Source organism: Primulina huaijiensis, chromosome 3, assembly GCF_012295235.1.
Source record: "Primulina huaijiensis isolate GDHJ02 chromosome 3, ASM1229523v2, whole genome shotgun sequence".
In the NCBI taxonomy this organism is placed as follows: Eukaryota; Viridiplantae; Streptophyta; class Magnoliopsida; order Lamiales; family Gesneriaceae; genus Primulina; species Primulina huaijiensis.
This window is the reverse complement of record NC_133308.1, coordinates 25,881,193-25,905,379: the sequence shown is the minus strand read 5'-3', so window position 1 is coordinate 25,905,379 and position 24,187 is coordinate 25,881,193. Positions and strand designations below refer to the sequence as shown.

Sequence of the window (24,187 nt, the reverse complement as noted above, 5' to 3'; positions counted from 1 at the left end):
CATACCTCCCTGTACTTTAGGCCTGCATAGAGAGTCCCACGACTTCCAGTGTATTTTCCTCTTCCCATTATCCATTCCCCACCAGAAGTTGGCACATTCCCTCTCAATAGCAGAACAAATAGCCTTGGGAATTCGGAAGCAACTCATTGCATATGTTGGTATGGCATGTATAATAGATTTAATCAAAGTCTCTTTGCCCCCGCTAGAGAAATATTTGTGTCCCCATCCCTGAATCCTCCGAACAACTCTTTCCACAAGATACTGGAACTGTAGACGCTTGCTATGCAGAGATATAGTGGGGAGGCCCAAGTAGATCTCATGCCTCTGAACAATAGGAATCGTGAGAGTAGATTTAATTGTCTCCATTAACATCGGATGGGTATTGGGGCTTTTAAAAAGAGAAAAGTGTGTTCAAATAATGATTACAAATTATTTTTATTCTTATTATACAATGACTGATACAAATATATATAGATACAACAATTAATATATCTATTTTCCCTATCTTTATCTCTATGCTATTTTAAAGTTGATTTGTGAGCACTTTTTCCATTTCCCTTTCTTTTCTTTTCTTTTTTTATTTTTTTTATTGTTTCGTTTGTTAGTTATTTATTTACGAACATGTCACTTTGGTAATTTTGATATGAATCTCTTGTTTTTTTTGGTGTCTATTTATTTAGAAAACAACAATTTTCAAAATTACGGTATAACACCTCATAAATTTTTATAGTTATGATATTACCCAAATTTTAATATAAATCATTTTTAAAAAATTATACAAGAACACAATGCTTGGGTTGAAAAACTAATATTATATTAAATGTTAGTTTAATAGAGACTGAAAATTGGTAGGTTTGGTGCGAACAAGTTCAGAAATTGCACGAGAGCCACTCATTAATTTTTATAAATATGATATTATCCATATTTTAACATAACTAAATTAATTGCAAAAAATACATTAAAAACAAGCAACGTGTATGTCGGGTATTAGTAATATATTACACAAAAACTCATGTGAGGTGATCTCACGAGTCAATTTTATGAGATTGATATCCAATTAGACTCGATTAATAAAAAATATTACTTTTTATAATAAAAATATTATTTTTTTACTTTAAGTGTGGATCAAGTTGATCTATTTCACAAAATTAGATCCGTGTGATCGTAGCACAATATATTTATTCAATATATTAGGATAAAGGTGGGATTTGGTACATTAGTATGATTAACTTCTCTTTTTTGCCATTAGATAACAATTTATTTACGAAAATGTCACATTTTTAAAATTTATGTGCATCTATAAATATACTAAAATGTCACCTTTTGAAATTGTTCTCTATCTTTTTTTAAAAATAGACTGTAAAAACATGCAACACGTTCATATAAGTACTATTATACTATATTAAGCTTGGGGGGAGGGTTTGATACGTTGGCATGACCTTGCTCCCTTTTTATTTGTATTTGATGACTATTTATTTACAAAAACATCACTTTAAACAATATTCTCTATATATTTTTTTATAAATCTATTTTTTGTTTCTACATTAAGGGTTTTTTCTCTCCCTATTTTACCATTTTTTTTAAATTTTTCCTTACAAACAACGGATTATACAAACGAATTGTACAAACACGCATCCAAATACCAGTATTATACTAAGCTTGAGGGTCAGATGATTTGGTACATTGGTATGAACTTCTTGGGGAATCTACTATGAGATTTATCATGACTACAAAAAATTCAACTAATTTTTAAAATTAAATATATTTCGATAAGGTTTATATCAAACTTATATTTAACCCATTAACTTTAAAAATTAAATATATGTCCTCATAGTTTTTTTATATACTCTACGATATTTACCACTTCTTTTTATGAACATTTAAAATTAATTAAAAAAAGTACAAAAAATGATTTAAAAAAAATTAAAATTAAACCAAAATGAATTTTTTTTTTTGGTTGTAAATGTTAAAACTCAAAATATTTTATTTTAATATATGCATTTTAACACCAAAATCAATAAAAACCAAACCAAAATATATTTATAATTTAACCTTTTAATTTGTTGTTTTCTTTTATGTTAATTTTTTTTATTAACCTTTTACTTAATAAATATATTTAAAATCACTAAATAAATTGAACTCATTTCTTGAATACTCATATTTGAGAGATAATTGTAAGATTGATATACATTTCAGAGAAACTATATGTAATTTTTGAAGTTAAATGGTGTAAATATAAGCTTGATATAAATACGAGGGAATGTATATATAGTTTTCAAAATTAGATGTGTTTATAAACCTCTTTTTTTTAAAAAAAATAAAATAAAATAAAATTAAAAAATTGTCTCTCTTGTTTTTTTGTTTTTGTTTTTTTTTTTCTCTTCCCTTTAAAATTTTCTTATTTTAACCTTAGGATTACCCATTACTCATTATACATTAAACCATGGTTCGATTAAAGAAAAAAGAAAGTCAAAACAAAAACTAAGCAGGAGAATTGATTCTAAATTTTCAATGATTTTTGCGGAGTTTAAAAGTATACATGTATTCAATATTCTTGACTTTTATATACTCTATAAAAGTTTAGTGATATTCAATGTAAATTTTTGTATAATTATAAAAAATTCATGTGATATTCAAACTTGACTTGTAAAACCTTTATAAAAGTCTATAGGTATTCAAAATGTCAATAGACTTTTAATGACTCAATGAAATTCTATTAAGTACAATAATTAAAACCTAAAATATAACTATAAAATCCCAAAAAATATATTTGATTCAACCTAAAGATTTGGATAGATATCTAATCGAGAATTATCTCAAACTCATATACTCACTTTTATTTTCATTAAAAATAATATCAATACAAACATTAATTAATTCATTTTTTCTTTAGACTTTTTTAAAACATATTTTTTATTACTAAAAAAGTTTAAAATCAAAATTATTAGTATCATTATTTTTCGAGTTCTGATAACAAAAACTTGCGAAATTTAAAATTATATTTTGTTAGGTGCAATAATTGTTCCTGCTTGGTAGAGCATTCGAACCGTGGTGCTTGAGTTGCTGTGCGGTTTAAAAGATTTGAAATGCACCATTACCACCAGCTATACCTTTTGGTAAAACGGTAAGCACTCAGTTCTACATATTTATTAAAAAAGTTAATAAAAATTTAGTGCATTACATAACAAAAATAAATAATATTTTATGATCTATAAATTGAAAATAATAATTACTTTTAATAAGTAAATTTATTTTTTTAAATTATTATAAAACTTTTGATGTTTAATTATTTTATAAAATTTTATATAATCTGCATCTTAATTTTTGTTATAACTCAAAATTAATATATATGATAGTGATCAAAAAATTTATTCATTTGAAGATATATATAATATGTGTTTGATTGATTGATATATTAATATGTTTTTAAAAATTTATGAACACATGTGTATAAGGATAATTATAATAAATTAAATATATTAAAATTTTATAAAGTTACAATAGTTTTAAATATTTTAACATACTTATTCTCTATTTTCAGATACAAAAAACATATATTTTCATACTAAAATTTACTCAAAATAAATGAAATTATTTTTAGTTTATTATTTATGAATAATGCAAATTTGTACGTATATTATTGTAAATTCAAATATGTATGTACGCGTAGTATTGAAAAAGTTGAGAGATAAAGATATCATATGTAGCATAGTTATCGGATATTTTTTTCTATTTACTTGAAATTACCCAAAAATAATTATTTTAACAGGTTAGATACTCAATATTATAATATAGTTTTAAAAACATAGATACATATGTCTTTAAAAAAAGGAGTATAGATAGTTATGTATATGTAACCTTTTATTAACAAAAGCAATTCGCCAATTCCAAATGAAACCCTCTACTATTTATATATTTCATGAAATTAAAAATTTATCCAGTAAAATGAATTTAGAATCAGCAAAAATTTGGCAAACAAAATAATAAATTTCCACCAAAAAGCAGACACAATGACTCTTATTAAATGCAAAACATCTTCCATGGTATCCAGCATTGACAATCTTGAACTTAGATTGATGCCTTAGCTCTGAATCTGAGATAACTCAGGAGCTTCATAGAGAACCCCGCTAGAGTAAAAAAAGTTTTAATTGTTGCACGACCTTTGACAATCCCCTCTCTTGCCCCACGTGCACTCCTAGCTAAACTCGGTTCATGTATCCCGGTTTCTTTTGGGGCCACTACCTGCACCGATGCTATCGAAGTCGAGATTAAGCCAATTTCATCACCCTCGAGTCATTTCGGGAAAAAAACTGAAATCAATACACTGTACTAACTTGATGGAGTCATGTCGGTCAGCTGCCTTAATCTTTCTTCTGTCACACGAACGGCTCGAGTTGAGTTCCTAATGCCTTGTGTAATTTCTTGGCTACAATAGGAAAATAATGAATGTTAAATTAACATTAACTATGAGATATTCAGAGATAGAGAAGCTCCAAGTTAAAATGAGTAACCCCAGATCATTGAGCTCTGTTGTCAAGTCGCTGATCTCCATCCCAGACAATCGAATGGCAGCCATAGTATCAGGGAGCTCCTCTCTCGTGGCGTCCATTAACTTCTCTAGTGATTCTGCTGCTCTTCTAAAGGCCTTCAATTGAACATACGAAAATCAAGCACCATAAATGAGGGGAACCAAACAAAGTACGCTACCAATGACATATTTCATCAATATTTTCTTATCTCCGTTGATGTATTATATAACAACAGCATTATTGCCTTTTGCATGCTTATTTTCCAGTTAATGACCAGCAACTTCTATTGCAGGTGGCACATTTGGATTTAACAAAATATTTTATAAGTAAAGAGAGAACATGTAGCAAAAAGGATTATGAAAACAAACCAGAAGAGTTGGAATTGCCGAACAAAAGAGCCATGTTGCAGATATCGCCACCTGATAGATAATATGAAATTGAGTACCATCCTTTAAAATCATCCAACAGAACAACTTAATGGAAGCAAATAGCACAAAAGATGTATTCAAGATAGAAATGACACTTCAAAAAATCAAATATCAAATAAACTAAATATGTTGACCATTCAGCTCAATTGTAAGTTTTATGGTGTAAAAGTAGCTTTTTCACAATTACATCCCAAATCCAGTGTGTGCCATTGATGATGATATTCTATAAAACCAAAAGTAACTTCAAAAAATATCAATCCTCAAAAGCACATAAAACCAGTCTATTTCATAAATTAAATGCTGATTTTTTAACTACAAAATAAATAAAATACAATGAAATTTGTCTCTACCGATCAGTGGAAGGCAGCAGCAGCAACGAAGCTAATAGCAAGCTAACAACATAGGGAATAACAAACAGCAGTGTAAGCGGCAGCAGAACCTTTTGGCGGTTGTTTTGCTCGTTACACTCAGTTTCAGTCTCTCTAGAGGTTTTGTAGGCATGAGACATAAATCACTCAACGAGAGGGGGCCCAATATTTTTCAGCACGAACAAGTTCTAAATAATAATATAATACCAACGGGCTAAGATAGCAAACAGGAAAAAGAAAGCAGCATTTGTATTGTAGAATAAATTGAGAGAGCAAAATGCGAAAATAAAATAGAGAAACACTGAGTTCTTTATAGAGTGAAATTGAGTTTGCTACCAAATATATAGAGTTGTAATGCCAGAACATTATCAAATTTAATCAAATATTGCATTTTAAATTATATTAGACTTCATTTTGTCAATCGTTATTCCGACTATATACGTTACACCAACGTAAAATGGAGCATATATATATATACTTTGAAATGCAATATCTCAAAATAATTTAATAGAATTTCTGCACTGAGCTTGGGCTTCACAATTTACTTTTTCACACTTCACTTTCTTGTAAGTTTCGAAGAAATAAAAATAAAACTGTGGTATCCCATATCTGCCAAGGCGTGGTAGGACACAAAAGCATATATGTTCTCCCGTGGTAACCATGATACCCTGTGATATAGTGGTAACCATGATACCCTGTAATGTAGACAAATTTTCTTCTCCACTTCGGCTTACAGAATTAAGATTGTTCATTACTATCTTCCCGAACGATTATCCACCAATAGCTTTCATCAACTAACAATGGATTCTCGACGCAGTGGAAGATTGATCTATATCTTATTTGTTCCATATTTGTCTACACATATTTTTCTAATTTTTAGTGATAGCTTTAGCGTGAATTGCAGTTGGTTAGGATTCGATCATTCTTTCGTCCTTTTTATATTTGAACTGCTAGATTAGGTGAATTATTTTACCATTTATAGGTCTCTTGTTATTTCTTCTCAGCGTTTTTTCAATAGTAATAAAAATAGACTTTAGCGCTTGCAAGTGTTATTTTGTTTGCTTCTTGCTCTGTGCCTGCATCCATTCTTCTTGGATATTTTTACATTAGCTGCAATAAGCACCAGCAGCTTATACATAAATTACATGAGGATGGATAGCTAAGCAACGAGCAACCTTGTTTCTTATCATGTCGATTTGCAGGAAAGGATCGGTGAATCCAATGCTATTTGCAGATGCACTGAATCACGAGTACTTTCTAAATTGATACTGAACACTTTAAAAATAATACCAGCTCCATAAGTTGTACAAAATTTCATAGAAACATGTGACATTGTACAGGGAAAGATGAGTAATTTTGCCTGGATTTTATGTAATTCGGCAATAATTTGAAATACTTCGGACCGGAGGCGATAAAATCTAATGATGATTATACATTAAATCTAGGCCGACACAAATTTCAGTAGAAACACATCTGAATAGAAAAAAGAAGAACCCTTTATCTCAGACTAAAGCAATCAAACAATTGATAAAATATCTATTCAAGTAAAGCTCACCCAAAACAAAATCAAGTTAGTCCAGCAGAGAGAGAGGAAGAGAATACCCCGCAGGCGATGAAACTGAGAACGTGAATGTGGCGGTGAGTGAAAGTGTACTGATAGGGCCGAAGCTGAGGGGAGGATCCAACTGCGGATGAAAGGTCCACAGATTGAACAGTGGAAGAAGCGAATCGAGGCCGATTGTGTAGCTTGAGACTCAGACGCCGGCGAGAATAAGTGACGGCGCCAGTTCCACCACGGGAACTACCACGGATTCCCGGGCTCGGGACCGGCAAGACCAACGCCGCCTCCTTCAACATCTTCAGAAACGCCGATGCATATATCCGTACATATTTGGGTTCGGCGAATCCTCGGAATCTCCGAAACAGTGTCAGCGGCTCGACGCTAAAATGAGATTGATATTTTGCAGAAATGTCATACAGCCAACATATTTTATGTGATGTCCTCCAAAAAATTAAAAAAAAAAGGGAAGATACATTATATGAATAAGTTTGCAGAAAGATAAAAGGATAGAGTTTTTTCAAAAAAATGAGTAGTTAAATATATATAAAATTTGATTTGAAAATTATAATTATAATTATAATTTGTATGAATTTTGTAAAAGAACTATGATATCTTGTGAGACAGTATCACTTGTTTATATTTGTAATACACGTCGATATAATTCTTATAAAAAATGAAAAATAATATTTATGACATAAAAATTAATATTTTTTATTGATGAGCCAGATACTAAATTTTCTCTATGATAAAAATTTTTGTGTTGATGAAAATATATTGTAACAAGCTATTAATTATGGATTAAACATAATGATATGTTAGAATATATTAAAAAAAGCTATGAAAATATACGTTGGGGAAAACAAAAACTTGTCTGAGATGGTCTCACGAGTCAATTTTTGAGACAGATCTCCAATGATGCCTAACTGACGAAAAATATAACTTTTTATGTTAAAATAATAATTTTCACAATAAGTATGGATCGATCTGTCACAAAAACAAACTCTTCGTGAAAGTAGATTCAAAACTCTGAAGCTTCGAGAAACCTCCAAGCTATTGTGTGTTTGGATGAATAATTTTTTAGATTGATATTTTAAATTGTAAAAAATATTGTGTGTATGTTTTAACAAAAATATTTTAAATCATTGACCTAATTTATAACTTATAAAGATTTTCTTCATATTCGTGAATATCATCTCCTTTAGTTATTATCAAATTACTTTTTCCCCCCAAAAAAATATTAAGTAATTTGAAATTCTTTATTTTAATTCATTACTCAATTCAAGTCATGGAGTAAACATAATAATTAAATTATTTAAAGAAATTACTTCTTGTGAACTAAAATTTGTTTGTACCAGCGACCAACCTGACTTTATTTAGATCGTGCAAAAATACATGAAACAATAGCCTTGTTTTTAAGACCTGGCGACAATTTATTTTCTTTTTCTCCGCTGACAAAATGAGTGGATTCCCAATATTAGTCAGTCGCTTAGATACTAAACCCTAACAATTGTCAATCATGAATCCGAAGTAAGGTAAAATAGTAATAAATTCAACCAAACTAGTTCAAAGCTAGAAACAACTTTATTAAACGACAATTAAACTACGCTGATCTTAGATTCGTTCAAAAGAAGGGGACTCAACATGAAATTTGCTACTGATGATACAAAAAGAATATTTTTATGACAGTTATTCTTTCTAAGGACCGGCTTATATATCGTATATGTATATCATAATATGTGAATATTGAAAGTACTCAAAAATAAATTGGGTAGTCGAGCCTGATTTTATTCAACATAGTGGGACATTTATTCATCCTTGAAGTTGCACAAGCCCGACCAAGGTCATGTTACAATTGCAAGAAGAAAACGATAATTTCAGTACATGAAATCCCACAAATCTCTACTTGAATTAAAAAACCGTGCTCATGGATCATTGTTCCTTTAGATTTTCAACCGAAACGTAGGAAATGCCATCAAGTGCTCGGCTCTAGCCACGACGATCGCAAATTCCTCGGTCATGTCCAGTTCTTCCGGCAACATACCATTAGGCAGCTTCAGATCAAAGCAGTGAACCAGTTGTGCAACGATTAGCCGAACTTGGATGAGCCCGAGTTGCAATCCAGGGCATCCTCTCCTTCCAGACCCGAAGGGAATAAGCTCGAAATGTTGCCCTCTGACATCTATATCCCTCCCAACAAATCTCTCAGGAATGAACTTCTCCGGATCGCTCCAGGAACTCGGATCACGTCCGATTGCACGTACATTAACAATTATTCGCGAGTCTTTCGGTATATGGTACCCGTCAACCGTGCAATCTTCCATAGAGTAGTGAGGTAACAACAAAGGCGCGACCGGGTGTAGCCGAAAGGTTTCTTTTACAACCATATCTAGATACTTCAGTTTCTCCAAGTCGGATTCCTCTACCATCCTTTCCAATCCCACAACTTCTTCCAACTCTTGCTGAACTTTTTTCATTGCTTGGGGATTTTGTAGGAGTCTCGAAAGCACCCACTCGATCGTTGAGGCCACGGTGTCCATTGAAGCTACAAGCATGTCCTGCACAGAAAATTTACTGACAATGATTATTGCTATATCTGGAACATCACTTGTGCCAAAAGTTTGAGCTCTCGAGGGGCTATCTAACAATAGTGTTTTTTTTTTTTTTTAAATTTGATTTCTCAACACGGGGAAATGGGGTAATAAATTAATTACCAGCATTATGGCCTTAACATGGCCGCGATCAAACTGAAACTCTGTCTCCATAATCGACATCATGGTATCAACAAAGTCTTTAACCTGCCCGTGATCACTGGTCTCGACATGGTCATCGATAACTTTCTCGAAAAAATCATCGAACACTTTCGCGACGACCTTCATTCTTTTCTTCAATCCTTGAAGATCAAGAATCCCAAGTAGGGGAAAGTAATCCCCAAGATTTGGAAGTGCTGACAATTTCAACCCATCTTGAATCACAAACTTGAACCCTCTCTCGTCGATGTCTTTATCCTCGTACTTCTTACCGAACACCATCCTACAACTCATCTCTGCAGTAAGGGATGAAACCATAGCACTAAGATCAACAGCAACAGTTCCTCTCTGAGATTCTTCTTTCACGGCCTCAATAAAAAGGCCAAGCTCTTCTCTCCTCATGGGTTGGAATGAGCTTATCTTGAGATTACTAAGAAGCTCTAGACCGCAGAGTTTACGCATTTTTCGCCAGTATGCGCCGTATTTCCCGAAAGTCAAGTTTTTTTGATCCCAAGAAATGTATTTAGCCGCCTCGTGTGGAGGTCTGCTGGCGAACACAAGATCATATGTCTTAAGAAAAAGCTCGGCGGCTGCCGCAGATGAAACGATGATGTTCGGCACGAACCCGAATTGCAAGTACATGATCGGGCCATGTTGTTTGGCCATTCTTTCCAAATCTTGATGAGGGTTCTTGCCTATCATCTGAAGATGTCCCAAGATAGGAAGCCCTTTCGGACCCGGAGGCAGCTTCTTCTTTTTCCTTGTATACATATGAAGCAAAGGAGCAGCTATACATGCTACAATTATCATAATCCAAATCCAAGAAATACCCATTATTATTTTTTTTGGCTGATCAAAGTTTTTAGTATACAAAGAATTTTGAAACTATTGTAGTAATCTTAAGAGTGTGAAGATGCTCTGTGACGCATTCGAGTTGCGAATTGAATATCCATTATAAAATTTGGGAGATAAGATCAATATTGCTCTTAGTTTCTTGTTTCGGTGACGACTTGATTTCTAGAAATTACTGATATAAAGGAACAAAATACATCAGGCAAATCCAACGCATCTCTGCTAACATTGACTTTATTGTTTTGTATTTTGGAGTTATCCATATGCAATAAACAATTGGACCACTGTAAAAGTTAAATAACAGAGATTGACTGAGATTTGACGGGGATTTTAGAGACTGAGTACCTGACTTACGTTTCTTACACATATTCATAATTTTTAATTAAGAATGATATCAAAAACATTTATATATAAAAATAGATAAATATAAATAAATATTTTTATAAATTTAAAATATCGTTGAAAATAAATAATACATGTTATGACACAGATATCAAGTTACTTTATTATAATATAGAATATAGTATAAATGACAAATATGTAAACCAAACACATAAAACAGTAATGAGCATTTTTTTCAATTTCTTTTAAAATTAAAATCAACTTCATCTTCGTCTGATAAATATTATAAAGTAGCTCTGAACCAAACTATATCGACAAAAAATTCTACAGCTATGTATGCGAGCTGATTTCCCTTATCCTTTTCCATGGACTTGGGAAGATCAGATGGTTTGTCGTGAAGTTCCCAACATCGATCCACGGTATGATTTGGCTTCCCACAATGAGAGCAAACGGGCCGGTGAATTAAAATTTCGCTGATTTTTAGACGTTTTAACAATAATTCTTATCAGATATGTGGCAAAATTCAAAACCTGAAAAACCCTGCTCGGAAAGATAAAAAATCAGCCTGATGATAGTATAATACGTCACTAAAATCAAGGATTTTTGTGGTTCATGGTTACTTAGCTGGGGTAAAAAGGTTCTCTTGTCATATCTTCTCTATATAAATTTTTAATTTGATACATGTTAAAAGATATCATCTTTTTATGCACGTGTTACGTATTTGTATAATCTATTTTTATTTTATACTTATATATAAGTACTTTTGTTTAAAATTAGAAATTAAATTCCGAAAAATTTAATAAATGTTATCACTAATATTATTTTGGAGTAAATGTGAAAACACTATATTTATAATTAAAATTTTCTTAATGATTAATTGTTTTGAAAAGAAAAAAAAAAATTCGCCTGATCTCCTCCAAAAAACTCCTAGCTCCATCCCTGGATGTTGTGCCATCGGAATGGCGTCCGAGCACCAAGATGGAAGCTGGTGATCATAGGACGTTTTGGTGCAGCGGCTACTTATTCTAGCACGAGCTTTAATACTGGAAGAGGCGATGTTCTCGTTGTAATGGTGGTCACGCGATGGATGTTGTCGTGGCTGCAGTGCGTTGATTGGGGCCTTGTGGATCCACCATTTAGTGGTTTGGAATGGTCCCCAACAAGCTAGCTACCCGATGCTAAGGTTATTGACATGAAGGAACTGCACCCCATTCAAGCGTACATATTTTAGCTAAGCTTCTAAATTGCTATTTCTTTCTATGAATTGATTATAAAAGCATTTAATTATTATTTGTATTGTAGAATAAATTGAGAGAGCAAAATATGAAAATAAAATAGAGAAACACTGAGTTAATCTTTATAGAGTGAAAATAAGATAGAGAAACACTGAGCATTTAATATATAGAGTTGTAATGCCAGAACATTTCTAATTTAATCAAATATTGCATTTTAAATTATATTAGACTTCATTTTGTCAATCATTATTCCGACTATATACGTTACACCAATGTAAAATGGAGCCTATTACATATGTTAATATATAATTTGAAATGCAATATCTCAAAATAATTTAACAGTGTAGGTCGAGGTATATTATGTTTAACATAGACTATAATTTTTTTGTGTGTATCATATTTAAAGGTTGTCCCAAATGTTGTAACACTTAGTGACAACACGCAATAGAATAATATAACACACAAATAAATAATTTCTACCAAAATAACTCAAAATTAATTATGCACAAGTATGATCCCTATGACAAAATGATAACTAGAAAACCAATTTCCGTTTACAAAAACCAACACTAGTGGTTTTAACGAAAAACCCGTCTCACTAAATTTTCTCGTAAGACGATCTGAAAAGAATTTTTGTGTTGATGAAAATATATTGTGATAAGCCATTAATTATGGATTAAACATAACAATATGTTAGAAAGTATTAAAAAAAAGCTATGAAAATATATGTTGTGGAACATAAAAACTTGTTTCAGATTATCTTAAAGTTAATTTTATGAGACGAATATCTAATACTGTCTAACTTACGAAAAATATTTTTTTAATGTCAAAAAGTTATTTTTCACGATAAGTATGGATTGTATAGATTTGTCTCATAGTTTCACAAGAAACATACTCTTTTTGAAAGTAGATCAAAACTCTAAAGCTTCGAGAAACCTCCAAGCTATTGTGTGTTTGGATGAACACATTTTTAGATTGATATTTTAAATAATCGACACAAATTTAAAAAATATCGAGTGTATCGATGAGAAGTTTTGACAAAAATATTTTAAATCATTGACCTAATTATAATTTATCAAGATATTCTTCAGATTCGTAGATATCATCTCCTTTAATTATTATCATAAATTACTTTTTCCCTAAAAAAAATATTAAATAATTTGAAATTCTTTTTTAAAATTCATTACTCAATTCAAGTCATGGAGTCAACATGATAATCAAATTATTTAAAGAAATTACTTCTTGTGAACTAAAATTTGTTTGTACCAATTGCCAACTTGACTTTATTTAGATCGTGCAAAAATACACGAGACAATAGCCTCGTTTCTAAGACCTACTACCATTTCTTTTCTTTTTCTCCGCTGACAAGATGGGTGGATTCTTATTATTAGCCAGCCACTTAGATACTAAACCCTAACAATTGTCAATCCTGAATCCGAAATACGTTAAATGGTAATAAATTCAACCAAACTAGTTCAAAGCTAGAAACAGCTTTATTAAGCGACATTTCAACTACGATGATCTTGTATTCGCTCAAAAGAAAGGTATTCAACAAAGAATTTGCTATGGATGATACACGATGAATCTTTTTATGATAATTTTTCCTTCTAATGACCGACATATATATCGTATAATAACATAATATGTGAATATTACATATATTGTATGTACTCAAAAATAAATTGGGTAGTAGAGCATGATTTTATTCAACATAGTTGGACATTTATACATCCTTGAAGTAGCACAAGCCGGACCAAGGTCATGTTACAATTGCAAGAAGAAAACGATAATTTCAGTACATGAAATCCCACAAATCTCTACTTGAATTAAAAAACCGTGCTCATGGATCATTGTTCCTTTAAATTTTCAACCGAAACATAGGAACAGCCATCAAGTGCTCGGCTCTAGCCACGACGAGCGCAAATTCCTCGGTCATGTCCAGTTCTTCAGGCAACATACCATTAGGCAGCTTCAGATCAAAGCAGTGAACTAGTTGTGCAACGATTAGTCGAACTTGGATGAGCCCGAGTTGCAATCCAGGGCATCCTCTCCTTCCAGACCCGAAGGGAATAAGCTCGAAATGTTGCCCTCTGACATCTATATCCCTCCCAACAAATCTCTCAGGAATGAACTTCTCCGGATCGCTCCAGGAACTCGGATCACGTCCGATTGCACGTACATTAACAATTATTCGCGAGTCTTTCGGTATATGGTACCCGTCAACCGTGCAATCTTCCATAGAGTAGTGAGGTAACAACAAAGGCGCGACCGGGTGTAGCCGAAAGGTTTCTTTTACAACCATATCTAGATACTTCAGTTTCTCCAAGTCGGATTCCTCTACCATCCTTTCCAATCCCACAACTTCTTCCAACTCTTGCTGAACTTTTTTCATTGCTTGGGGATTTTGTAGGAGTCTCGAAAGCACCCACTCGATCGTTGAGGCCGCGGTGTCCATTGAAGCTGAAAGCATGTCCTGCACAGAAAATTTCCTGACAATGATTATTGCTATATCTGGAACATCACTTGTGCCAAAAGTTTGAGCTCCCGAGAGGCAATCTAACAATAGTTTTTTTTTTTTTTTTTCAAATTTGAATTCTCAACCGAGGGAAATAGGGTAATAAATTAATTACCAGCATTATGGCCTTAACATGGCCGCGATCAAACTGGAACTCTGTCTCCCCAGATTCCATAATCGACATCATGGTATCCACAATGTCTTTAACCTGCCCGCGATCACTGGTCTTGACATGGTCATCGATAACTTTCTCGAAAAAATCGTCGAACACTTTCGCGACGGCCTTCATTCTTTTCGTCAATCCTTGAAGATCAAGAATCCCAAGTAGAGGAAAATAATCCCCAAGATTTGGAAGTGCTGCCAATTTCATCCCTTCTTGAATCACAGATTTGAACCCTCTCTCGTCGAAGTCTTTATCCTCGTACTTCTTACCGAACACCATCCTACAACTCATCTCTGCAGTAAGGGAGGAGACCATAGCACTAAGATCAACAGCAACAGTTCCTCTATGAGATTCTTCTTTCACGGCCTCAATAAAAAGGCCAAGCTCTTCCTTCCTCATGGGTTGGAATGAGTTTATCTTGAGATTACTAAGAAGCTCTAGAGTGCAGAGTTTACGCATGTTTCGCCAGTATGCGCCGTATTTCCCGAAAGACAAGTTTTTTTGATCCCAAGAAATGTATTTAGCCGCCTCGTGTGGAGGTCTGCTGGCGAACACAAGATCATATGTCTTAAGAAAAAGCTCGGCGGCTGCCGCAGATGAAACGATGATGTTCGGCACGAACCCGAATTGCAAGTACATGATCGGGCCATGTTGTTTGGCCATTCTTTCCAAATCTTGATGAGGGTTCTTGCCTATCATCTGAAGATGTCCCAAGATAGGAAGCCCTTTCGGTCCCGGAGGCAGCTTCTTCTTTTTCCTTGTGTACATATGAAGCAAAGGAGCAGCTATACATGCTACAATTGTCATAATCCAAATCCAAGAAACACCCATTATTATATTTTTGGCTAATCAAAGTTTTTAGTATACAAAGAATTTCCAAACTATTGTAGTAATCTTAAGAGAGTGTTCGTTTCTATTTATGGCGCTGTGTCGCATTCGAGTTGCGAATTGAATATCCATTATAAAATTTGGGAGATAAGATCAATATTGCTCTTAGTTTCTTGTTTCGGTGACAACTTGATTTATAGAAATTACTGATATAATGGAACAAAATACATCTGGCTAATCCAACGCATCTCTGCTATTATTGACTTTATTGTTTTGTATTTTGGAGTTATCCATATGCAGTAAACAATTGGACCAACGTAAAAGTTAAATGCTGTCATAACCAACAGAGATTGATTGAGATTTTAGAGACTGAGTACCTAACTTACGTTTCTTACATATATTCATAATTTTTAATTAAGAATGATATCAAAAAATTTATAGATAAATTTAAATAAATATTTTTATAAATTTAAAATATCGTGGAAAATAAATAATACTTGTTACAACACAGATATCAAGTTAGTTTATTATAATATAGAATATAGTATACATGACAAATATGTAAACCACACACATAAAACAGTAATGACCATTCTTTTCAATTTTAAAATTTTCAATTTCTTTTAAAATTAAAATCAACTTCATCCTCATCTGATAATATTATAAAGTAGCTCTGAACCAAACTATATCGACAAAAAAAATTAAAATCCCGTTGATTTTTAGACGTTTTAAAAATAATAATGCCTATCAGAGATGTGACAAAATCCAAAACCTGGAAATCCCTGCTCGGAAAGATGAAAAATCAGCCTGATGATAGTATAATCCGTATCTAAAATCAAGGATTTTTGTGGTTCATGGTTACTTAGCTCGAATAAAAAGGTTCCCCTGCCATATCTTCTCTATATAAATTTTTAATTTCATACATATTAAAATATAGCGTCATTCTACACGCGTGTTATGTATTTTAATAATCTATTTTTCTTTTATACTTATATATAAGCATTTTTGTTTAAAATTAGAAATTAAATTCCGAAAATTTTAATAAATGTTATCACTAAAAACTATATTTATAACTAAAATTTTCTTAATGATTAAATGTTTTGGGGGGAAAAAAAAATTTTGCCTCTCCTCCAAAAAACTACTAGCTCCATCTCAGGATGTTGTGCCATCGGAAAGGCGTCCGAGCACCAAGATAGAAGCTGGTGACAGCACGTTTTGGTGCAGCGGCTACTTATTCTAGCTAGCACGAGCTTTAATACTGGAAGAGGCGATGTTCTCGTTGTAATGGTGGTCACGCGATGGATGTTGTCGTGGCTGCAGTGCGTTGATTGGGGCCTTGTGGATCCACCATTTAGTGGTTTGGTCCCCAACAGGCTAGCTACCCGATGCAAAGGTTATTGACATGAAGGAACTGCACCCAATTCAAGCGTACATATTTTATCTAAGCTTCTAAATTGCTACTTCTTTCTATGAATTGATTATAAAAGCGTTTAATTATTATTTGTATTGTAGAAAAAATAAATTGAGAGAGCAAAATATGAAAAATAAATAGAGAAACACTGAGTTCTTTAAAGAGTGAAATTGAGTTTGCTACCAAATATAGAGTTGCAATGCCACAACACTATCAAATTTAATCAAATATTGTATTTTAAATTATATTAGACTTCATTTTGTCAATCATTATTCCGACTATATACGTTACACCAATGTAAAATGGAGCCTATTACATATGTTCATATATAATTTGAAATGCAATATCTCAAAATAATTTAATAGTGTAGGTCGGGGTATATTATGTTTAACATAGACTATAAATTTTTTTGTGTGTATCATATTTAAAGGTTGTCCCAAATGTTATAACACTTAGTAACAACACGCATCGGAATAATATAATACACAAATAAATAATTTCAACCAAAATAACTCAAAATCAATTATTCACAAGTATAAATACTTGCGCGGTCCGGTCCCTATGGCAAAATGATAACTAGAAAACCAATTTCCGTTTACAAAAATCAACACTAGTGGTTTTAAAGAAAAACCCGTCTCACTAAATTTTCTCGTAAGACGATCTGAAAAGAATTTTTTTGTCGCTGAAAATATATTGTAATAAGCCATTAATTATGGATTAAACATAACAATATGTTAGAAAATATTAAAAAAAAGCTATGAAAATATATGTTGTGGAACATAAAAACTTGTTTGAGATTATCTTAAGGTCAATTTTATGAGACGAATCTCCAATACTGTCTAACTTACGAAAAATATTATTTTTTATGTAAAAAAAAAATATTTTTCACGATAAGTATGGATTGTATAGATTTGCCTCATAGTTTCACAAGAAACATACATTTTTTGAAAGTGGATAAAAAATCTAAAGCTTCGAGAAACCTCCAAGCTATTGTGTGTTTGGATGAACACATTTTTAGATTGATATTTTAAATAATCGACACAAATTTAAAAAATATCGAGTGTATCGATGAGAAGTTTTGACAAAAATATTTTAAATCATTGACCTAATTATAATTTATCAAGATATTTTTCAGATTCGTAGATATCATCTCCTTTAATTATTATCATAAATTCCTTTTTCCCTCAAAAAAATATTAAATAATTTGAAATTCTTTTTTTTATTCATTACTCAATTCAAGTTATGGAGTAAACATGATAATCAGATTATTTAAAGAAATTACTTCTTGTGAACTAAAATTTGTTTGTATCAACGGCCAACCTGACTTTATTTAGATCGTGCAAAAATATACGAGACAATAGCCTCGTTTCTAAGACCTACTACCATTTCTTTTTTTTTTTTCTCCGCTGACAAGATTGGTGGATTCCCATTATTAGGGTTGATTTCATCTTATATGTAGGGACACTACCTCCATGATAGAATCAAGGACCCAAATTTAACTACACATACATGAGATCCACTAATTTTTTTAAAATCACATATGTGTGTAAATCTTGTTCATCCAAACCATGTGGGGCAGTGCCCCCACATGTAGCATCGAAGCTACCCATTATTAGCCAACCACTTAGATACTAAACCCTAACAATTGTAAATCCTCAATCCCAAATACGGTAAAATGATAATAAGTTCAACCAAACTAGTTCAAAGCTAGAAACAGTTTTATTAAGCGACATTTCAACCACGATGATCTTAGATTCGCTCAAAAGAAGGGTATTCAACAAAGAGTTTGCTATAGATGATACTAAATAAATCTTTTTATGACAGTTTTTCCTTCTAATGACTGACATATATATCGTATACGTATTACATAATATGTGAAAATTACATATATTGAAAGTACTCAAAAATAAATTGGGTAGTAGAGCCTGATTTTATTCAGCATAGTTGGACATTTATTCATCCTTGAAGTTGCACAAACCCGACCAAGGTCATGTTATGATTTCAAGAAGAAAACGATAATTTCACAAACATAATCCCACAAATCTCTATTTGAATTAAAAAATTGTGCTCATGGATCATTGTTCCTTTAAATTTTCAACCGAAACGTAGGAACTGCCATCAAGTGCTCGGCTCTAGCCACGACGAGCGCAAATTCCTCGGTCATGTCCAGTTCTTCAGGCAACATACCATTAGGCAGCTTCAGATCAAAGCAGTGAACTAGTTGTGCAACGATTAGTCGAACTTGGATGAGCCCGAGTTGCAATCCAGGGCATCCTCTCCTTCCAGACCCGAAGGGAATAAGCTCGAAATGTTGCCCTCTGACATCTATATCCCTCCCAACAAATCTCTCAGGAATGAACTTCTCCGGATCGCTCCAGGAACTCGGATCACGTCCGATTGCACGTACATTAACAATTATTCGCGAGTCTTTCGGTATATGGTACCCGTCAACCGTGCAATCTTCCATAGAGTAGTGAGGTAACAACAAAGGCGCGACCGGGTGTAGCCGAAAGGTTTCTTTTACAACCATATCTAGATACTTCAGTTTCTCCAAGTCGGATTCCTCTACCATCCTTTCCAATCCCACAACTTCTTCCAACTCTTGCTGAACTTTTTTCATTGCTTGGGGATTTTGTAGGAGTCTCGAAAGCACCCACTCGATCGTTGAGGCCGCGGTGTCCATTGAAGCTGAAAGCATGTCCTGCACAGAAAATTTCCTGACAATGATTATTGCTATATCTGGAACATCACTTGTGCCAAAAGTTTGAGCTCCCGAGAGGCAATCTAACAATATTTTTTTTTTTTTTTTTTCAAATTTGAATTCTCAACCGAGGGAAATAGGGTAATAAATTAATTACCAGCATTATGGCCTTAACATGGCCGCGATCAAACTGGAACTCTGTCTCCCCAGATTCCATAATCGACATCATGGTATCCACAATGTCTTTAACCTGCCCGCGATCACTGGTCTTGACATGGTCATCGATAACTTTCTCGAAAAAATCGTCGAACACTTTCGCGACGGCCTTCATTCTTTTCGTCAATCCTTGAAGATCAAGAATCCCAAGTAGAGGAAAATAATCCCCAAGATTTGGAAGTGCTGCCAATTTCATCCCTTCTTGAATCACAGATTTGAACCCTCTCTCGTCGAAGTCTTTATCCTCGTACTTCTTACCGAACACCATCCTACAACTCATCTCTGCAGTAAGGGATGAAACCATAGCACTAAGATCAACAGCAACAGTTCCTCTCTGAGATTCTTCTTTCACGGCCTCAATAAAAAGGCCAAGCTCTTCCTTCCTCATGGGTTGGAATGAGTTTATCTTGAGATTACTAAGAAGCTCTAGAGTGCAGAGTTTACGCATGTTTCGCCAGTATGCGCCGTATTTCCCGAAAGCCAAGCTTTTTTGATCCCAAGAAATGTATTTAGCCGCCTCGTGTGGAGGTCTGCTGGCGAACACAAGATCATATGTCTTAAGAAAAAGCTCAGCGGCTGCCGCAGATGAAACTATGATGTTCGGCACGAACCCGAATTGCAAGTACATGATCGGGCCATGTTGTTTGGCCATTCTTTCCAAGTCTTGATGAGGGTTCTTGCCTATCATCTGAAGATGTCCCAAGATAGGAAGCCCTTTCGGACCCGGAGGCAGCTTCTTCTTTTTCCTTGTATACATATGAAGCAAAGGAGCAGCTATACATGCTACAATTATCATAATCCAAATCCAAGAAATACCCATTATTATTTTTTTTGGCTGATCAAAGTTTTTAGTATACAAAGAATTTTGAAACTATTGTAGTAATCTTAACGGTTTGAAGATGCTCTGTGTCATTCGAGTTGCGAATTGAATACCCTTTATAAATTTGGGAGATAAGATCAATATTGCCCTTAGTTTCCTGACTGCACCTCTGCTATTATTGACTTTATTGTTTTGTATTTTGGAGTCGTCGATATGCAGTTAAACAATTGGACCAGTGTAAAAGTTAAATGATGTCATAAGCAACAGGGATTGATTGACATATGATGGATATATTTTAGAGATTTAGTCCCTGACGCAAGTTGCTTACATATCCATACTTTTTATTTTTGGAAAATTTAGTTATTTTTTTGTTGATAACACAGGTTTGTACATGTTCAAAGTCAAATAAAAAATTATCAAAGTTGGTTCCATAAAAGTTATTGTGAACTTGCTTGCATATCAGCCCATCATTACTGAAGATTTGTGATTTTTGTTGTTGTTGAAGGTATTTATGTGGTACCCGTGTTTTGTGAAAGTTTTACAGCTCAGTTTCGTCAAAATATTGACCTACGTTTTGTCCTCAAACGTCTACGATATTTCTTATATTCTTATTAATGTGACAAATTAGGAAAACAGTTGACATTCCGTATTTCTCTCGCCTTTGAAATTTAGGAAGGAAAGTTTAAATTTGCTTTTGCATGCTAGTTAACTTGCTTTACATTTCTTATCTAAGCTTCTAGATTGCTAATTCTTTCTGTAAATTGATTTTCATAATTATTTCTTCATGAATTGAGTTGTTAAAATAAGTAAGTTCAGTCCGGTTGGCTTGCTCCGTCCTGCCAAATAAGTAGGTTGGGTTGACAAGTTTCTAGCCCACCCAAATAACGAGGAGACCTACCCTTCCCTTGCATTGGTGGGTTGTGGCTTATTGCATGCCTATCCGTCTCAATCTATCAAATATAACTAAAAATTGATAGTTTGTTTCGTCTCGTTCCGTTCCACCAAATAGACAAGTGAGAATTAGAAATATCTCAACCCAACCCAACCCAACCCAACCCATATGGTGGGTTGTGAAGGATTACAGGTCAACTCGTCTCAATGACCCGTTTTAACAACTTAACTTATAAACATAATCTCGATAAGAAATATTGGACTCGCCCTTGGTTCTCTTTGAATCTAGAATNTGGTGGATATCGAAGCCCGTGGTGTCACATGATATCGGATTATATAATTTGTTTGGAGAGAAATAATATACATTATCGGGTTGTCTTTTGTTGAATATTTTACCATGAATAAGAGCTTTTATCATTGATTATACTATTATTATATTATATTATACCATTCAATTATTGTGGAAGTTCCACAAGCATGTGGAAAGTTTGCACTCTACAAGGGTTGTCACACTTTAGTATTTAATTTGCATTTTGTCGTAATATAATCTTTGACGTATCTCACATTGTTTTATTTTTGTTTATATTTAAAAATCAATTATTTTAGCCAGGTGGTCCGGTAAATCTAGCAAGAAAGTTTTTTACATGAAAGAAACTGCACCCAAATCGTGAATGTAATACGCACATGTATGCGAGAATCAAACGTATATATTTATAATCCACCGGAAAATAGTTTTGTAATTCACTGATTTTGTGAGGCCCAATACCTAAAAGGCCCAGCCCATTTCATTTAATTAAATACCCAAACCCATTTGATACAAGAATCAGATCGATCAATCCAGAAGCTCTTCCCCTGCCTTGCACTGTCGCCTTTCTTCTTCATTCTGTAGCAATCGTGCAGCGTCCCAGCGGCCAGATTTTTCTTGCAGTAGGTTAGCACTTTTCTTCCTCCAGTCTATTAGCTTCTTTCCTGCCACGAATCGGAAGGTTTCGAGCTTGATCGGATTGATTTCCAGTAACTGTGCGTGAGCTTCGATTCGGGTTTAGGTAAGCTTTTGGCTTCGAATTTTTGGTTGTTCTTGGTGGATTAGTTTATAAAAGTGTAGCAGTAAGCTTTTCCCCTAATTTCCCGCTCGTTTTTCAGATTGTGAACAGTGTTTCCGGCGACATTCCGGCCAGCTGCTTCTCCGAGATCACTATTGTACGTTTTAGCCTAGATTATTGAGGTATTAAGCTTGAATTTCAGAATTTGATAGGTTATATAGGCTGCCCGGAAATTGATTTCTAACCGAGCCAATTTAATTTGTTTTAGTTGGTTAGAATGCATTGTATTGAAGTGTATAGCGAATGTATATTGTAGGTTTTATCGTTGGACGAGTTCATCAGGAAGTCCTTAAGAATTTACTGTGGTATTGTAAGTTGTAATTGAGGTACGCTCAAACCTATATTATTATGACGCTTATATTGGCGTGTAAGTATATTCGGTGAATGTTGTTTGCTATTACGTGCTTTGAATGTTTATTCTGATGCATTCATGCATAAATAATATTGACATAACATATTGAGCCTTGACTCCTTTGACGGCGATTTATTTTGATTCTGTTGAGATATATTGAGTCATCAGAGGGACGAGTGGGTTAGGATTAGCCACATTCCCAGATGACAACTAGGGACGAGCGACTTAGCTACTCGCATTCCCGATGCTACGTGCATGGACGAGCGGCGATTTGATGCTGCATTCCTGGCACGGGTGGCCACTGTTACGGTTGATGATGCTATTCGTTTGGACTCCATTTGGTATCCGTTATTCCATTGTTACCATTCATGCATCACATATCATTGCATTTACTTGGTATTATTACATGTCTTTTATATACGTCGTGATTTTACTGGTTTGTCGTACTGGGGTCCGACCCCTGTTTTCTTTTTATGTTGTGGTTGTTTTTGATGCATAGCAGGTCATTCCAGGGGATTTGACGCGTCAGCGAGTGGTACCCAGTAGTCAGTCGGTTTGTGTCAGAGTTCCCAGATATTTATATATATATTATGCTGGTTTGATACATTTGCCAGGGAGATGCCCTGCGTAGCTGTCTGGTGATATTTTTAGGTTGTTTGGGATTTTAATTGTTGTATGTCGTGGCTAGTCCTGGCCAGTGCGGCTTAGGATGTTTGTGTGGTTGATTGTGAACTTGATGTTATTTTCGAGCGTATATTATTGTTGTTGTGTTTTGAGATTTTTGGGATGTCCTACTTACGGGGAGGTCATGCCGAAATTTCTGTAGGCCCTAATGGACGGTTTAAACTCGTTTTCGATGTTTACACCATTTAATCATTGTTGTTTGGTAATTAAATATTAATTAAGAGCACGAGCCCTCACAGTTTGGTATCAGAGCGTAACTGGGATACGCTCGAATTAGAGTCTAGGACACTCGAGTTTAGGCACAAATGAGATGATTGTGCATGTGTTTGATTATTTGCTCTTAATTGTTTCTATGTTTTGAATTCATTGTATCAGCATGATTAGAGCGTATTAGTGTAAGTTTATGCTCTTATACTAGACCGATTATTTTGTTTCTGCTAT

At 33.7% G+C, this 24,187-nt stretch overlaps 4 protein-coding genes across 5 annotated transcripts; all 4 read right to left on the bottom strand.

Annotated features, from left to right (window-relative positions):
* Nucleotides 1–3,915: 3,915 nt before the first annotated feature.
* Nucleotides 3,916–7,319, bottom strand: LOC140974100 (uncharacterized). Of its 2 annotated transcripts, none has more exons than XM_073437342.1 (5): nt 6,928–7,319; nt 4,898–4,948; nt 4,512–4,645; nt 4,335–4,426; nt 3,916–4,253 (listed from the first exon to the last, which is right to left on the bottom strand). In XM_073437342.1, exons 1-5 carry the CDS (start codon nt 7,180–7,182, stop codon nt 4,069–4,071), a joined length of 717 nt encoding a protein of 238 aa, XP_073293443.1. In that variant the 5' UTR covers nt 7,183–7,319; the 3' UTR covers nt 3,916–4,068. The 2 variants fall into 2 exon arrangements, with proteins under 2 accessions (XP_073293443.1, XP_073293444.1); XM_073437343.1 differs by having other exon boundaries at nt 3,916–4,242; nt 6,928–7,316.
* Nucleotides 7,320–8,646: 1,327 nt separating this feature from the next.
* LOC140974101 (cytochrome P450 71AU50-like) lies at nt 8,647–10,657 on the bottom strand. Its single transcript, XM_073437344.1, has 2 exons — nt 9,598–10,657; nt 8,647–9,441 (listed from the first exon to the last, which is right to left on the bottom strand). The coding sequence occupies exons 1-2, from the start codon at nt 10,465–10,467 to the stop codon at nt 8,827–8,829; spliced, it is 1,485 nt and encodes a 494-aa protein (XP_073293445.1). The 5' UTR covers nt 10,468–10,657; the 3' UTR covers nt 8,647–8,826.
* A 3,105-nt stretch (nt 10,658–13,762) lies between these two features.
* Nucleotides 13,763–15,655, bottom strand: LOC140974099 (cytochrome P450 71AU50-like). Its single transcript, XM_073437341.1, has 2 exons — nt 14,693–15,655; nt 13,763–14,535 (listed from the first exon to the last, which is right to left on the bottom strand). The coding sequence occupies exons 1-2, from the start codon at nt 15,569–15,571 to the stop codon at nt 13,921–13,923; spliced, it is 1,494 nt and encodes a 497-aa protein (XP_073293442.1). The 5' UTR covers nt 15,572–15,655; the 3' UTR covers nt 13,763–13,920.
* Nucleotides 15,656–18,645: 2,990 nt separating this feature from the next.
* LOC140974098 (cytochrome P450 71AU50-like) lies at nt 18,646–20,797 on the bottom strand. Its single transcript, XM_073437340.1, has 2 exons — nt 19,838–20,797; nt 18,646–19,680 (listed from the first exon to the last, which is right to left on the bottom strand). The coding sequence occupies exons 1-2, from the start codon at nt 20,714–20,716 to the stop codon at nt 19,066–19,068; spliced, it is 1,494 nt and encodes a 497-aa protein (XP_073293441.1). The 5' UTR covers nt 20,717–20,797; the 3' UTR covers nt 18,646–19,065.
* Nucleotides 20,798–24,187: the final 3,390 nt, after the last annotated feature.